The sequence below is a fragment of the Hoplias malabaricus genome, chromosome 8 (genome assembly GCF_029633855.1).
Source record: "Hoplias malabaricus isolate fHopMal1 chromosome 8, fHopMal1.hap1, whole genome shotgun sequence".
Lineage (NCBI taxonomy): Eukaryota > Metazoa > Chordata > Actinopteri > Characiformes > Erythrinidae > Hoplias > Hoplias malabaricus.
This window is the reverse complement of record NC_089807.1, coordinates 19,449,143-19,464,697: the sequence shown is the minus strand read 5'-3', so window position 1 is coordinate 19,464,697 and position 15,555 is coordinate 19,449,143. Positions and strand designations below refer to the sequence as shown.

Sequence of the window (15,555 nt, the reverse complement as noted above, 5' to 3'; positions counted from 1 at the left end):
AGAAGAGTAGAAGCTGTTACTGCAGCAAAGGGAGACCTAGTTAATTTCAGTATTTAGATTTAGTTCTACAACATTATTGGCTGTTTATTAAATGTCCAGAATTGTATGCTTGTTCATAGAACATTACATTTATACCTATGCTGACTATAGCACTGCTTTAGTGAATTTACATGACTGTCACATGATACATATACATCAACAGTTCATACTGAGAAGGAAACTGAAAACAAAGTTTGGGCTGTGTAACATCTAATCACTTCACTTAGTTTCCTCTTAACGTTTAAAGGTTTTAGGTTAGTTGCCCTATATATTATATATATATATATATATATATATATATATATCATATTACCAGTGGACCAAAAAAAGACCAAAACCTCATTAAATAAATGAATGTACATGAAAGTGCCTCCTCCTCCCTGCACTTAGCATTAGTTAGTATTAGGGTCTTGTTATGAGAGTTATTTTATTGCTGTGGAAATGAGTAAGTGCACTAGTTTTTGAGTGAGTTACTAATGTGGTTGAGCTTGAAAGATTATTTTAGCACACTACATGGTCTCTGTTTAGCATGTGCAGCAGTAGTGGGGCCTGCGGCAGCAGTGTTACAGCCTGAATTTCCAGGTCCTTATGTTAATAATTGGAAGAAGGGGTGAGGGGCACTCAGGTAACAAAGAGGGCATCCGCAAGCAGCAGATTTCCCCCAGTCTCTAGTTACTCATTACAGGAATATGAAACCTGCAGTTGCGTGCAGCTTTCTCAGACCTGACTCATGCAGTACTGTGTGTGGATGTCTTTGATTAGGCGGGGGGCTTTTGGAAACAGAAGTGTGATGTGTCATAGTGTGGGGTTGGTAAACGTGCGGGGCTAGAGGGCAGCTAATGCAAACAGCAGCTGCACAACAGCTGAGAGCTGGACTCCCAGCAGAGTGGCAGCACTAAAACACCTTTACAGAGGCCCCACTGCCAGGACACACACACACACACACACACACACATATACACACACACACATGTGTATATGGCTGTCATAGAAACACACTGCTGTCAAGTGCATCTAGCCGCACCCCTGTGAACAAAAGCAAATACACACCAATGTGATGACGCACTGACAAGTTGAGATCAGAACAGACTCTCTCTCTCTCTTTCTCGCTCTCTCTCTCTTTCTCACACACACGCGCGCACACACACACACACACACACATATATATATATATGAGAGAGAGAGAGGGGGGAGGAAGAGAGAGAGAGAGACAGAGAGAGAGAGAGAGAGAGAGAGAGAGGGAGAGAGAAAGAGAGGGATAGAGAGAGAGAGGGAGAGAGGAAGAGAGAGAGAGAGAGAGAGAGAGAGGGGGGGGGAGAGAGAAAGAGAGAGAGATAGAGAGAGAGAGAGGGAGAGAGGAAGAGAGAGAGAGAGGGAGAGAGAGAGGGAGAGAGAGAGAGAGAGAGAGAGAGAGGGAGAGAGGAAGAGAGAGAGAGAGGGAGAGAGAGAGAGAGAGAGAGAGAGAGAGAGAGAGAGAGAGAGTGCGAGAGGTTCAAAAACCAGAAACATCTTTCACTAAAATGGCTATTAACTGAACTCTAATGGCTATTAACTCATTTGATATTTCAGAGGAGGTCAGATATAAAATAACCCACATGTATAAGGTAAAAGAAAATAAGTCGACATTTAAAAATCAAAGCATTATTTTAAGTAGAGTTTATAAAGTTACATATAGTTATAGTAAGTTAAATATATAGTGAATAAGGGTTTCCTGCACACAACTGTGCAATACCCAGTACACCACCAAAACTCAAAAACTTTGCTCATATTCTCAAAATGATTCATTAACCACCCCAGAATATGGGTCTTTTCATCACTTTATGAATTTTGCATTGCTTGAATAATAAGTCAGAAAGTACAACCACCTTCTAAGACTTACTTTTCTTTTCATAGATGTTTCCTATTTTTGCTGAAAACTGGCCATTTTGACTGGAACTTACATTAACTAGGGGTAGTTTCTGATTTTCTACAATAAATTATGTCATGACTGAACTCTTCATTCCAGTCACCGTATAAGAGGAGGTCACAGTGAAGAAATACAACACAGCAGTCTTTAACGAGTGGGTTTTACTGTGACTTCTTCCAGGCAAGTCTCAGTGGAGTTTCCTAATTATGTACGTCATCATGACTCAGTAATTTAACACACTGTGACATGCTGCAGACACCAAAACCAAATATCAACACAGCATCATGCAGTCTTTCATCATACATAAGGAAATACGGAATCAAGTCATGACGTGAAATCAAAACTAAAAACATTGTCAGTGTGCATACAAAGGACCTTGTACATTTGTACAATCATTTTTCATTCCCTGTTCTGCTGACTTGACAAGGTGGGCACAGATTTTCTTGAATACACATGAGCAAACCTTAACTTGTTCCCATGCTCAGACACGGACGCAGAGTTTGGAACAAACAGGTCCCATACTGAGAACCCTGAAATTTAAAGTTTGGATGACTTCACGTGTTCATTGTGAACATTGTTTTCCTTTAGCATTAGAAAAGATCATATATATACATCAGTGGCGGATGCTGGTCTTTCAAGGAGGGGAAGCTCAATTTCGGCCTACATCATAAAATGTGTCGGTTTATTTATACATAAATTTTACCCTCCGTTCCTTTTCAAGAAAAAATGATCTGTACCAACAAGGCGCCTTTTCCAGGGACTTGACTAGTGTCCTCTCAATGGCCAGCAGAGCTAGGCTGCTTAAACGGCCTTGGCCCATGTGAAGTGTGTCCGCCTGTGAGTGCTTTGTGACGGTGGAGGGGCTCAGCAGCACCCGCTGGACAGAAACTGCGATAGAAGTCAGAAAGTGTGATAGAAGTCAGTCTCCAAACACAAGCAGCTACAAAAAATCCACCAGAAATAGAAGCTCGATTTGTCACTAGTCATTTTTAACAAAGAAAATGCCGCTAAGAGAACTGCTCGCACGGATCTTTTACACCAAAGGATTGCTGATTCGCTCATTTCGCTGTCAATCAAAAAGGGATTCAGCCTCAGACAGATCGTCCAATCATCAGGCAGAAGCTGAGAGTCCGGGCCAGCCGAGGCCAGCCCACTGCCCCATAGGCCTCCAGAGACGCTGAGCGTCCGATGGGCGGGAAAAAGCCCAGCATTTATCCAATCACTCGTCTCGTTTCGCTGCACTTCGCTGCTTCGCAATTGAACTCTGTTTAAAGCACTGTGAAGTGCAGGAATGATTGAGAGGAAAGCCGCGTCTTTACCAGTGATAAGAAGCTGATTCTGAACAAAAGTTGAGCGCGTTGTAGTGCACATTTATTCAATGACATGTACACACAACAGTATATATTTGATCACTTATTTTTTTGACATTTTAGGGGAAGCTGAGCTTCCCTTATACACTAAGCCACCAGTCAGTGGTTTTAGTCTTGTGTCAGGTGAAATGCAGAACACTATATGGTTACAATGGCACCTGTCAAGGGTGGTATACATGGGGCAGCAAGTGAAGAGTAAATTCTTGAAGTTAAAGTTTTAAAAAAAGAACTATGAATAAAGATATAAATTATTTGATAAGTCCCAAATTGAATTTGCCATAATGTTTTGGTCAGAGCTTTTCCTAAATGGCAGGTCTTGAAGGTGTTCTTAGTATGCAATGATTGATACTTACCAAAAGTTTCCCAAGGAAGGACAACTGGTGACCTGGAGACAGGTTCATGGGCACTCAAGACTCAATGATGCATGTGGGGAGGGCTGTGGTCTTAATTTTGTGGCTGATTCGGGTGTGTGTGTGTGTGTGTACATCATCCACCATCAACCTTGCTGTGTCTAATTCTATGCAGCACCTCTGCTGAAGGTGTTTTTTTTGAGGAGGGCAGGTGGGGGGGTTGGGCTCTGCAGCAGGTGACACACCTCATCACCATGTCCTTCACGGCTCAGGTGCCCCTCCAGAGTTCCGGCCCAGAATGGAGTCATTTAGGGGACACACTCAAACACTGCCCATACCCACAGTGCTGAAAACCTATTTTACCCTGCGATCAGGCAAAGCAGCAGGCCATTAATGGTGTTGACAGGTCTTAGGCAGGCTGTAGTGTCTGTTGAGTGTTGGAAGGGAGTAAAAGGTTGATGTTGGGGGGAGAGGAGAGTGTCTGAGGGAAGGTGTGCATCACACACTGAAAATTATACTGCTCTGAGGACAGCTTCAACAATGCATGCAGCTTGGGCTGAAGAATCAAACCTGCTCAGCTGGAATCAAGAACACAATGGAGGGTACTGAAAAGTGTGGGTTGTAAAAGCCAAATGAGACCATTACTGTCCTTTCACTTTGGGCACAACTGAAAAAGAGGTCTCTGGAGATTTCCTGGTCAATTATGAAACAAGTGACATTCACCAAGTTCAAGGTAATAGCAGTAGCAGGATCTGTGAAGAACAAGAAGAAGCACATCTCCAGCCAGTCACCTGAGCAATATGGCAGCTGGAGAGGTTCCCATAGTAACATAAGGCTTGATGGCATGATGACATTAGGCCTGCCCTTTGAGGGGGAAGGGTGCTTCTGCTGAGTGGAGCAGCTTACCTTACCAAAATGGCACAGAGCACAGTAACAGTGGATGTATTCGTGAATACAATGTAGAAGTGTAAATACACACACAAAAAAGCAACCATGGGTCTTCTGTCTTCTGTATGAATACAAATCAAACAAAAAAAATTGCAAATACCATGTGATTGTAACCTCAAGCCATATCTGTCTTCAGTTTGACAATTTGTCTGTTATAGTTGCAGTTAAAGCCAGCATTGTCTTAATCATTCTAGAAGTAAAGTCATCTACTAGATGGATCATGCAGACTGTTTACAAATTTTCAGAGTCTGGAATGCAGACTTTAGGATGAGAAATTACCACAAAATCAACATAAAATCAACTTTATAATCGCAACTTACCATGCTTTAAAGGAGCAGTAGTTTTCCCTTAGGAGGAGCAGATCAGAACTGAGGTTATAACTGAAATAGTTGTTAGTTAACAGCATTTATTGACTTTGATCTAGAGCATGGGTGTTTTTGATGTGTTAAATGTGCATGTTTAAAATTCACTTCACCGATACTAATTATTGAATTTGTGCAATTAATTTGAATTTTCAGTTTTTTAAGTTTTGCTTTTGACAATTTGATCACTGACAATTTGAGTTGTCTGCTCATTAGCACAGTAACGTGCACTAGGCACAAGGAATCAGAGTCTCGTTTGTGATTACGAGTATGAGTAAATGAACACGGTATCGGGCAAATACCCGATATCAGTATCAGTATTCATGCATCTCTAGTGATTACCTACCCCAAACGCCATGTGGGCTTTACGGGAAGTGGGAGGTTAAAACTGTACTCAAATGACAGGCTCTCTGAGCTTCTAGTGTTAAACCCACATAGACATTTTTTTAAATATAAAATTCAGAGTTTCCTCATCATTTGCTGTGCTCCAATCTGTTTGCATGCTTTAAACCGGTCTTAAAGTGACTTTGTCAGATATGCTAGGCTCCCTTTCTCTCCGCTCACAGCAGAAAAAAGCAAAGAGCCCTACAAAAGATGAAAATCCTGAAAAAAGGTGAGGATATCGCTTTAGTCCTGCTACATAAGTGGGAAAGAATGACTATTATTGGCCATTTCAGGTTACTTAAGTGGACACACTAAATTCAGAAGACTGCTAACTAAAAGAAAATAAACAGAACGAATCTGCTACAAAACTCAACAACTCAAAATACAAAAACGTTTTTGTGGTAATTGAAACAGTAAATAAAAACTTACAGACAAGTTAAACTTCAGTCATGTACAAACAACAGTTGTTTTTCTCCTCAAACATAGTGTTCCACCTTAAAGCCCCTGGGAGTCCATTCTGATATATTTTTTTTATAATTCTAAAGTTGGGAGTTATGTGAAACAAGGTTTAAATAAAAAACACAAAACAGAAATATGATAAATCTCTTCTCAAAAATGACCAAAATATGTCTGAGAAAGTTGTGGGTGTGGTCCAATAAATTAATGATGGTGCGTGACTGACAGCTCTCTATCACTGGAGAACAGAATGCTGTTTACGTTACCATGGCAACAAACAGCCTCAAGACTGTGGTTGTCATTGTACACAAGATACATAATAAAATGGCACAGGTGGGTTGAATTGGCACTATATATATATATATATATATATATATATATATATATATATCAAGTGCGGTTGCTTTCTCCTCTCACGCGCTTTTAAACATGCCAACTGAGTGTTGCTGCTATCCCTGTGGTACTCAGACTTAAACCATTCAGGCTCTGTTTATGTCTTTCAATCCCTCCTCATAGCTTGGTGAATAGCTGGATAGTTCACTAACGGCACCTAAGCTTTAGCTCACCAGTCCCTTCGGCGTGGCTATGGTAGCCTTGTGATTGGTCAGGGTAATTCTGACATAAGCATTACCCACTTTTAGAACTGCCCATTCTACATCGAGAGGAGAGCAGTACTGGTAATATTTGAGGAGAGATTTATCATATTTCTCTTTTGTGATTTTTATTTTTATAAACTTATATAAATAAATAATTTTACATCAGTTTAAATCAGTTTCCCAGGGGCTTTAAAATACACAGAGCTTCTGAAAATAAAACAGAGAAAACTGCAGTTCCACACAATCGTAGATGCTTCCCATGGTTAAAGCTATGTTTCTGTTCACTGCCAAAGATGGGTTAAATGAGGGGTTTCAATTTCCCTGAGGGAATTAATAAAGAGTATCACCTCTTAGCTAACCTATATGCTGTCAGCTACAGAACAAACACATCCCTTCACCCCAACCACAGTCTCATTTCCCCTCTCCACTCATAAATGAACATATATGCCCTTGACACAGGGCCTGAGTGAGGTAAGTGTGAGGAGAACTCTGTTCAGCTACTGGCTTATAGAGGTTTCAGCAAAGACAAACTAGGAACATAATTTCTTTAAGACCTAAATAGAGAAAGATTTAAGTATTTAATGAAGTGGAAATATTCTAAGGTTTTTAATGAAGTACTGAACATTTCTGTGAATCAATGAGGTCAAGAGATGCTCTTTTGTTTTTGCATAGACGAATGTAAAATGAGTCTGACTGAGCCAGCTAACTGAAACAATACCCTAAAACCTCCTTTCTGCTATAACCTGAACTGTGTGAGAGTGTACTGCTCAGAAAAGGCGAATTTATCGTTATGAAACTGCTTCATCACGCCAGGCCCGCTTTACATTCAGCATGTGGGCTGCATTCAAATTTAACAACCTCCCACGCCTTCCTAAAACTATCATAAGCCCATGTCTGTTATGACCCAACAAGTCCCACAGAGACAAAAGAAATGAGAGCTAAACAAGATACACTGTCCGTCTCAGCAGGACTAATGTCAAAATAATCTGTCAAATAAAAATAGACAAATGTTTCAACAGGCGTGCCATTTTAATTGTTGTATATGAAAAACAAAATAAGACACAAATAAACCTGAAACACATTGAAATAAACTCATACACTCAGATTGTATTGTGACAAAGTTCTGCAGTCTATATCATTCATGTTACAATAATTTACTTTTTTTCCCTTCAGATCTTGGTGCCACGGTGGAAGCTGTTGTTCTATTACTCAAGCATCTCTTTTCTTTCTAAAAGAATAATGTATTTTGCAGATCATATGTCCTAGAGAATGTCCTAGAAAAGCAGTTACAGTACATAACATTCATAGCATTAAACAACTATCAAACCCCTGTGCCCTGGCTATACTCCAGGTTATTTTTCAATTAATATAAAATAAAAAAGAGAAACTGTTGGAAGTAGTATAGAAATGTAGTATAGTATAGTAACATATGTCATTACGTATAGTATAGTAACAACGTAAGTAATTAATAATATAAACGCTCACTATGCTCTGAAGTACTTAGGCCCAAGGAAAGTGAGGCGATGTGGAAATGTATAGCACTCACACCCTTCAATAAACAAATAAAAAGTCCCTTTTCTTGATGTCTCAGAGTGCAGTTTTTTTTGTAATTTGGTCATTGCTGGTTCAGCCCACATTGAAACAAGCATTCAGTCAACACACACACACACACAAAGCAGCTCTCCATTGCCACAACCAGATGCTTAAGCCTGCTAAACCTGTTACCAGCAACCTGTCAACAACTCCATTCACATTCTGTCCTAAGGGAAGTAGAGGTGGCTGGGCTTCCAGAGGTATGTAGTGTCTTAGCCTGACGCTCATCTCTCACTAATCAAATTAGAATGTGTACTTGATTTCCAGGCTTTCATAACACGGTTCAAGCCAGAAGAATGCTCTTTTGCAGCAGAAGTTACACATGAGGAAAAATAAATAAATATGCAGCATGGAGTCTGATGATCAGAAAAGTTCTCATTCAACATCTAAAAGGAGTAACATTGGCAGGGGTGGGGGGGGGGTGCATTCTACAATGTGTGTCTACATCCTCCAACACCTCAAAATAGTATGTACTCATTTTTTTTTAAACCAGAAACACTTGAATAATGACAAAACCCAGTTTCCACACTTACCATACTCACACATGTGAACAAGTACACATTTTTCCATAGCAGATCGCACATCATAAAACTGCAATACATAAAGTAAAAAGCCTTCGCAGAGAGAGAATGCACACAGTGTGGGAAAAGTAAAGAAGCTCAGTCTTGTACTGGATATTTTAGGCAACTGCAGGCAGGGCCTATGTTTAGTGACCAGTGGCGTTATGGGACTAAGTTAGAGTTCATAGCTGCAGTATCTGGTTAGACCTACATCGTAAGGGTAGTGGTCAGTAAGCTTTAGGATGAAGGAACAGTAATGTGAAGGGAATTGATTGAGAGGACATAGTGTATCTATGGGGAATGTTGCAGGGGACTTGCAGTGCAGTGGTGGAGACATTTGCAAGGGTCAGGGTTTAAAGGTCTTGGCCTAGTCCTCTCCAGCTGCTTTCAGAGTAGAGTTCATTCCCCTATAACCTGGACCAGCTGGTGAGGAATCCACATAGTCCACAGTGTTCACGTTTTCACACAATGCCTGGATAGCTTAAGAATGGATGAACAATCCTACTTCTTCTTTGCTGTGACATTTTTGCAGACCCAGTTCATTCCATCCTAAACAAATAAAATAAAATGCAAATCAATAGTATTTCCAAGAAAGAGGTTCTCTAATGGGTCAAGCTAATGACTTACACTATGGATTAGACCCTGAAGATAAGATGTATTTAAATGGAGAGTGGGGAACAAAAACAAAACAAAACAAACAAACAAACAAAAAACCTATGTTCATACTATGTTACAGTAATAGACCCAAGTCTGAAGGGGGGGAATTGGCAGAAGAAATTGGCAATAGCATGAACATGTAAAATATTTTGTGTTAAATATCTTTGCTGTCCTTTTTGTTCAGAACAGCCAATACAGTTTGTTGTTGCAACTAACATAACACTCCCATTTGCATTCTCCTGACTGTATGGGCACTCTGGCCAAATATATAAAAGGGTACATTTTCATTTTTATCTTTTAAAAATATGCTTCATGAAATAGGAGAAACTGCAAAAAAAAATCCTTTGGTGCAAAATACATAAGGGCAGGCTCTTTGAAATTATATCGTGCTAACTTGCTAATACAGAAGAAAAGCAAATAGCAAATGTACCTGCTAAGCCTCTACATGGAAATTGGAAAGGTTAGCAAAGCACAACTTACCTGAACTCCTTCTCCTGTAAGTGCAGAGCAAGACTGGATCTGCCACATGCGATCTCGGATAGTATGCAGGTTCAAGCCCTCTGCAATCTCTGAAGCTGGAGCTGCAGTAAGGAGGTCTTGCTTATTGGCAAAGATAAGAACAGGGACACCACTTAGCTTCTCTTCATCCAGCAACTCTGCCAGCTCCTGTGAAGAAACACAGTAGAGTATGTTATTTCTAGTACATGTGAACCTTCTCTAGTATTGTGTACAGCAGTGTAATGTTTTTAAAGTGTTTTAGTGATCATTTCTTTTGACCAGCAGGATCCTTTTGGCTGGAAACCGTCTTGTTGGAATAGCCAGTGCTGCCCAAGGCCAAGTTTTCCTGCAGACCGTCTGATGCTTTCCTTCAGTGTCTTAAATGTTGTGCTCTTTTCTCATTATGTCCTTCACTTTGACTGGTTGCTTGGTCCACTGGCTGAAATATTCCCACCACCACACTAGACAATGAGGATGGCATTCTAAGGGGTTAAAAACTTCCATCTATTTTGTTACCAATATAAACCACAAGCCTCTGTCCAAATATCTTTTTTTCTTCACATCTCAACAGTTTGACCATTGAAATTATGACCAAAAGTTTCCGTCTTTATCCAGGTGAGACACTGAAATTTTGATTTTTGATTATGCATTGCATTGTGGCCACTGGCTTTTTAAAACATTGGATAAGACATGACAGCTTTCCTCATCTGGTGAGCATCCACAATGACCAACCCAATTTCTTTATAAAACTCTGTGATTTTAGCAATGACTTTCATTTGACTGTTAACTGACTAACATTGTATTGATTTATCTGCTTTTTCGTAAAAATGCCATGCTCAAGGTTGTTCATACTCCTTCGAAATGTTGCTACTTTTTACACTTCCAGATGGTCCTGGTGATTTCTACCATGTTCTACAGTGATCTGTTGTAGTTGAGTGATCAACTACAAATTGAAAACAGCTGATACTCTAGTTCTTTAAAATGAAGAAAAAACAAAAATATATTGAATAAATATAATATAAATCAAAATTTGGCATTGATATGAACTGATAACGATTAAGTGAAAACCCAGATTTGACTCCATACTTTCCCAGACACATAGAAATAATTTACCTGGCCTGTTTCTTCAAACCTCTTACGATCTGCACTATCAATGACGTATATCTGAAATCAACCAACATGTTAATAAAAGAATGACAAAGCAAGGGCAAATACAGACTAGGGTTGCAAAGGAGTGGGAAAACATTTCCAGTAAATTAGCAGTAACTTTCCATGGGAACTAGATCTGGAACTTTTGGGAATTTATGGGAATTTATTGGAATTAGTAGGGAATATTGGATAATTTAACAGAACTATATCAAACACAATCATCAGTGCACCATTTTTCTTTGTAAACAGCAGACATGAAAAACATAAAAAACAGCAGACATAAAAAAATAATAGTTATGACACCTGTGATGTCATAGTTGATGCACGTTGCATTCTTCTGTTAAAGAAAATGACAGTGGAAAAACACTAATGATAATGGTCTTCAAAATGTTAAAACACGTTGAGGCAAAATAATATGCTAACCTCTTGCTAGCCTGTTTGCCTTGGTAAACTAGTCTCTTAAATGAAATTACTCATTGAGCTTTTCTGATTTACCAGACAGCAAGCAACTGTGAAATTACACCTTGATTTAACAGTTGCTTAAATGTTTCAATGCTATTACTGTCAATAAAAATATGAACCTCATCAAAACTTACCTGACTTTATGTAGTACTTTTGTCCAAATGTTTGCTTTCAGTAGTGGTGAGTGTCTGGCTAGTGCAGGGGATGTGGCCTCAATAGCCCTACAGTGTGTAATGTGCCATGTGAGGAGCAGCTTTGCTATTCAACTATTTTTGTATGATATATAATTATTTTAGCCAAGATTATGCTTCAGTATGTTTTTTACCAACTGTATGCAAGTTTCTCACCTTTATCTTAAAATATTCCCATTTTATTCCCATTACTTCCCTTTAATTCCCATGGTAATTTTCCCAACTTTGAAAATTCTGTATTTGCAACCCTAATACAGACACAATAAACTTTTTAAATATGTCAACATATCATTTATTGAGCACATTAATATTTTTTTAATTAAGTGCTAAGTGATTATATTGGTGCCTTTTCCACAGAATGGACGACATCAAGAGGAAATGTCTTACTGGAAACACTTACAAGAACGTCAGTGTTTTCAAAATAGTTTCTCCAGTATGGTCTGATTTTCCTCTGGCCTCCAATGTCCCAAACATTCAATTTGAAGCCCTGGGACTGCACACTCTTAATGTTGAAACCCTGGTAAAGATAACAGAAACATGCTATTATAAAACAAATGTTGATTTCTCAACTTGATTTCTCCAAAGCGGGGAAAAAAATCCCAACCACTAAAAGATAAACCAAAGGCAGATAGTTATATACAGTATGTAGGTTTACTGGAAGAAGAGAGATTTGGGCATTGAAAGCAGAGGTAGGCAATGTGATAAAAAATGTAATATCACGGTAAACAAGCAAACTCTTATGGTACACAATATGTATCACAATATTTAGTTTTTCTGAGGTAAGATAAAGTAAGATAGATAAACAAATTTTATAAAAATGTTGTCAATAACTTTACAGTGTCATAACAAACATTGCTCATATAAACAATACTAATTGTACTCTCTTTACAATAATAACTATAGGTGGAATTCTGACATAGATACAATATGATGAAGTAGTCATATTGCCCACACATTATAAATAAAAACATATATTTGTGGTTTGATTATTGTACACATATATATGGATGCAGGTTAATGAGTCTCTGCAAGTTGTGCTTATGACAATTACCTACTCTGCACAATCAGTCTTAAAGCAGAGAAAACACATCTGAATGCAGGGCATGGGAAAAGAATGCTGTCATTTTTTCATTTCATACATTACCTTCCTTGCATTGTCATAAATATGTTACATTTTTGATGTGGGTGTACCTGTGTAGGGGTGATGTGACTGATGTCTTCAGAAGCCAGCTGCTTGAGTAATGTTGTCTTTCCTCCATTGTCAAGACCCAAAAGCAGAATGCGCACCTCCTGATCTGGAGCACTCTTCAGTTTACGAAGGATTGATAATAAACCCTGTAAAACAAATGCTCTATAACATCACTGTCCAAAAAAGCAAAGGAGCAAAAAAAAAAGCAAAAAAAAAACAAAAAAAAAAAACAAGGATATGCTTAGGACTATCCAGTAGGAATCTCTTTTCCTGTTGGAAAGACTTAACTTTGGCCTTAAGATTTTGGGCTAAAATGAGAAGTCATAATCTCTTGATTTTTCTCTTAATCAAAACCAAAAGCCCAATTAAAAAGGATCTCTTGAAAAAACGGATCTTTGAGCATGGCACAAAAGGATTTTAAAATTTGTCATTTGCAAAAATTGTTCTTTAATAATCTATCAAGTGAAAGTGTTGTTGTCCCCTAAAATCTGTTTATTTTACGGCATCATGGAAAAAAAATACCCTTCTGGCACTTTTATTGTAGTCCAGACCAAACCTCTGGAATCTTACAGGTTTCAGAGCCTGTAGTCCAGGTTGTTTAAGATTATGTTGTACAGTAGATACAGAAAGAGGAATGAACATGTCTCTACCAAATTTCGAAAAAGAACTTTTTTTTTTCATCTGTATCTTTTATTTTTGACATAATTTAGTAATGTCCCTAATAAACTTACTTATTTCTAAACATAAACGTGTGGAAAATGGAAAACTGGTGACAGTCCTCAAAATACAAATGTGAATATTAGCCAACTCTCTAAAACCCTAAAAAATAATGAATTAATTACTTGATCTGATGATTAAAACAAACAAAATAACAGTGGAGCTTTTCTTGAAATTGTTTCTTCACATTTTGACAGACTTATGGTAATACTTTTATATCCACTTCTTTTGCTCTTATGGTTTAAGATTCTTCTGCCTGGTTCATATTGTACACTTTCTAAGCCATGCAATATCCATTATTGCATTAAAGACCTAACGTATTATTTGAAGAATTTCTACAACATAAAACCGATATTTATAGAGACTTTATAAAGATTTAAATATCTAAACAGATGAAAACGGGTAACTTGTGAGTTAAATGTCACTGTGTAAAGTCTGCGAAGGCCCAGTGTAGGAGCCTGTTAGCCTACCGAGAGTAAGCAGGGGGTTAATATTTTCCTTTTTGTATATAGGCTTGCCTTTAATTGAGTGAAAAGACCTCTCGGTCCGATCAACACTATTTCTTCATATAATATTAGAGTATAAAACGAGCAGCGAATGAAACACATCATTAAATGTGGGCATGTATTTCAGTTATAAATATGTACACCGTTATCTCCTGAAGTCGGCTAAAGGAACGTTACTGTAACCGTTAGCTGGTTAGCGATTGAGCTCGCTAAAACTAGCTAGCGCCCTAATTTTCTGTTAGCTACGTTGTCCATTAGACATGAAATGGCCAGGTCTCCTTAATCTGCCCGACCGCAGGCTGCAAATGAACCCGAGGTTGTTGGCTCTGTGTGTGTTACCGCGGTGTTAGCTCTATGATAAGCGGCTGAATTACTAACCATGTTGATGCTGTTTTTCCTGCGGAGACGCCGAGCGGGTTACTAGGGGAGGCTGGTGACATCACGAGCGTATTCTTTAGGCAACAAGGGTGCGAGAAAGGACGCGTCTCAAACGGACCTCAACTCCCTATCTAGTACACTACACATACAATTTAAAATTGTAGCTAGTGCTAATGAACATTCGTCTAACTCCGAGAAGTTCAAGCTTCTGCCACTGGTGCATAGCACCCGACTGGCGCATGCAGTGCAGCTACTACACATAGTAGTGAGAATTCGAGTGAAAAACAAGTGTCGACATCACATAGAGCCCGACTTAGGGAACATAGATTCATTAGGGATTTGGGCAAAGTAATTCACACTGGTTTGTTGTAAATATCTTAATTTAGAGAAACACATGCACAGATTTCTCTATTTATCCAAATTTATCCTGCATCATAACAGTAACTTAAATCTTATCAATTATTAACTATGCAACAATGTTGTCAAGCTGGGCAACAAGTACACATTTCTTCTGAGACACCTGAAGTTATAACCACCTCTGTCTGTCTCTAAATACAAAACTCCCAGACCACCAGTATGTCCAGAGAACACTAAATGCTCTGCTTTTGTTTATGCCAGTTAAAAGATAACTCTGTGTGATGGAGAAGAGAGTGAGATAATACTCACCCAGAAATGAGGAATTTAAATTTTGGCCCACCCAAATAATTCAATTCCCCACCCAAGACGACATTCTAGTAACACCTCTGGGATTTTGGACCACTCCTTTATTTGCAACGAACTCCAGGACTTTGACTTTGTAAGATTCCTTGTAATCACTATGGTTTTTAGTTCTCTCCAATTTCTCAATGGGATTCAGGCGTAGATCATGTTTTTGGTAGACCCAATGCTGCTAAGAATTTCTGCAGAATGCCTGATGTTTCTTCCAGAATCTTAAATGTACTAATTTATTCCTCTCATAACGCAGTTTATCTTGACATGGTTGTCTGATCCTATTGGCTTAAAATAAAAAATAATAAAAAAAAATAAAATAAAAAAACACACACTAAGTACAACTTCAGTATACAAACATTTCTGACTAAGATATAACCAGAACATAGATCAAAATAAAGGGTTGCTCCAAATGTGTTAAACAGGCATTTATTGATAAAATTTAAAAATGTAAGAAAAAAAGCCCCATCCCAAACCACCACCCATACCCATCTTTATATATATATATATATATATATATATATATATATATATAT

General features: G+C 38.5%; 1 protein-coding gene across 2 annotated transcripts; it reads right to left on the bottom strand.

The window, feature by feature from the left end:
- Positions 1–7,434: 7,434 nt before the first annotated feature.
- On the bottom strand, positions 7,435–14,960 carry arl3a (ADP ribosylation factor like GTPase 3a). 2 transcript variants are annotated; one of them, XM_066678722.1, is made up of 6 exons: positions 14,312–14,960; positions 12,713–12,856; positions 11,922–12,038; positions 10,833–10,883; positions 9,702–9,887; positions 7,435–9,113 (listed from the first exon to the last, which is right to left on the bottom strand). In XM_066678722.1, exons 1-6 carry the CDS (start codon positions 14,312–14,314, stop codon positions 9,066–9,068), a joined length of 549 nt encoding a protein of 182 aa, XP_066534819.1. In that variant the 5' UTR covers positions 14,315–14,960; the 3' UTR covers positions 7,435–9,065. The 2 variants fall into 2 exon arrangements, with proteins under 2 accessions (XP_066534819.1, XP_066534818.1); XM_066678721.1 differs by lacking the exon at positions 14,312–14,960 and adding an exon at positions 13,898–14,243.
- Positions 14,961–15,555: the final 595 nt, after the last annotated feature.

What these genes read in the sequence shown, in the direction of transcription:
- arl3a (XM_066678721.1), bottom strand. Translation starts at nt 14,038, where the DNA reads ATGATGTGTTTCATTCGCTGCTCGTTTTATACTCTAATATTATATGAA. An exon ending in TAACCCCCTGCTTACTCTCG is followed by an intron (nt 12,857 to 13,897) that starts GTAGGCTAACAG and finishes TTTGTTTTACAG; the next exon opens with GGTTTATTATCAATCCTTCG. An exon ending in TTGAAAACACTGACGTTCTT is followed by an intron (nt 10,884 to 11,921) that starts GTAAGTGTTTCC and finishes GGTTGATTTCAG; the next exon opens with ATATACGTCATTGATAGTGC.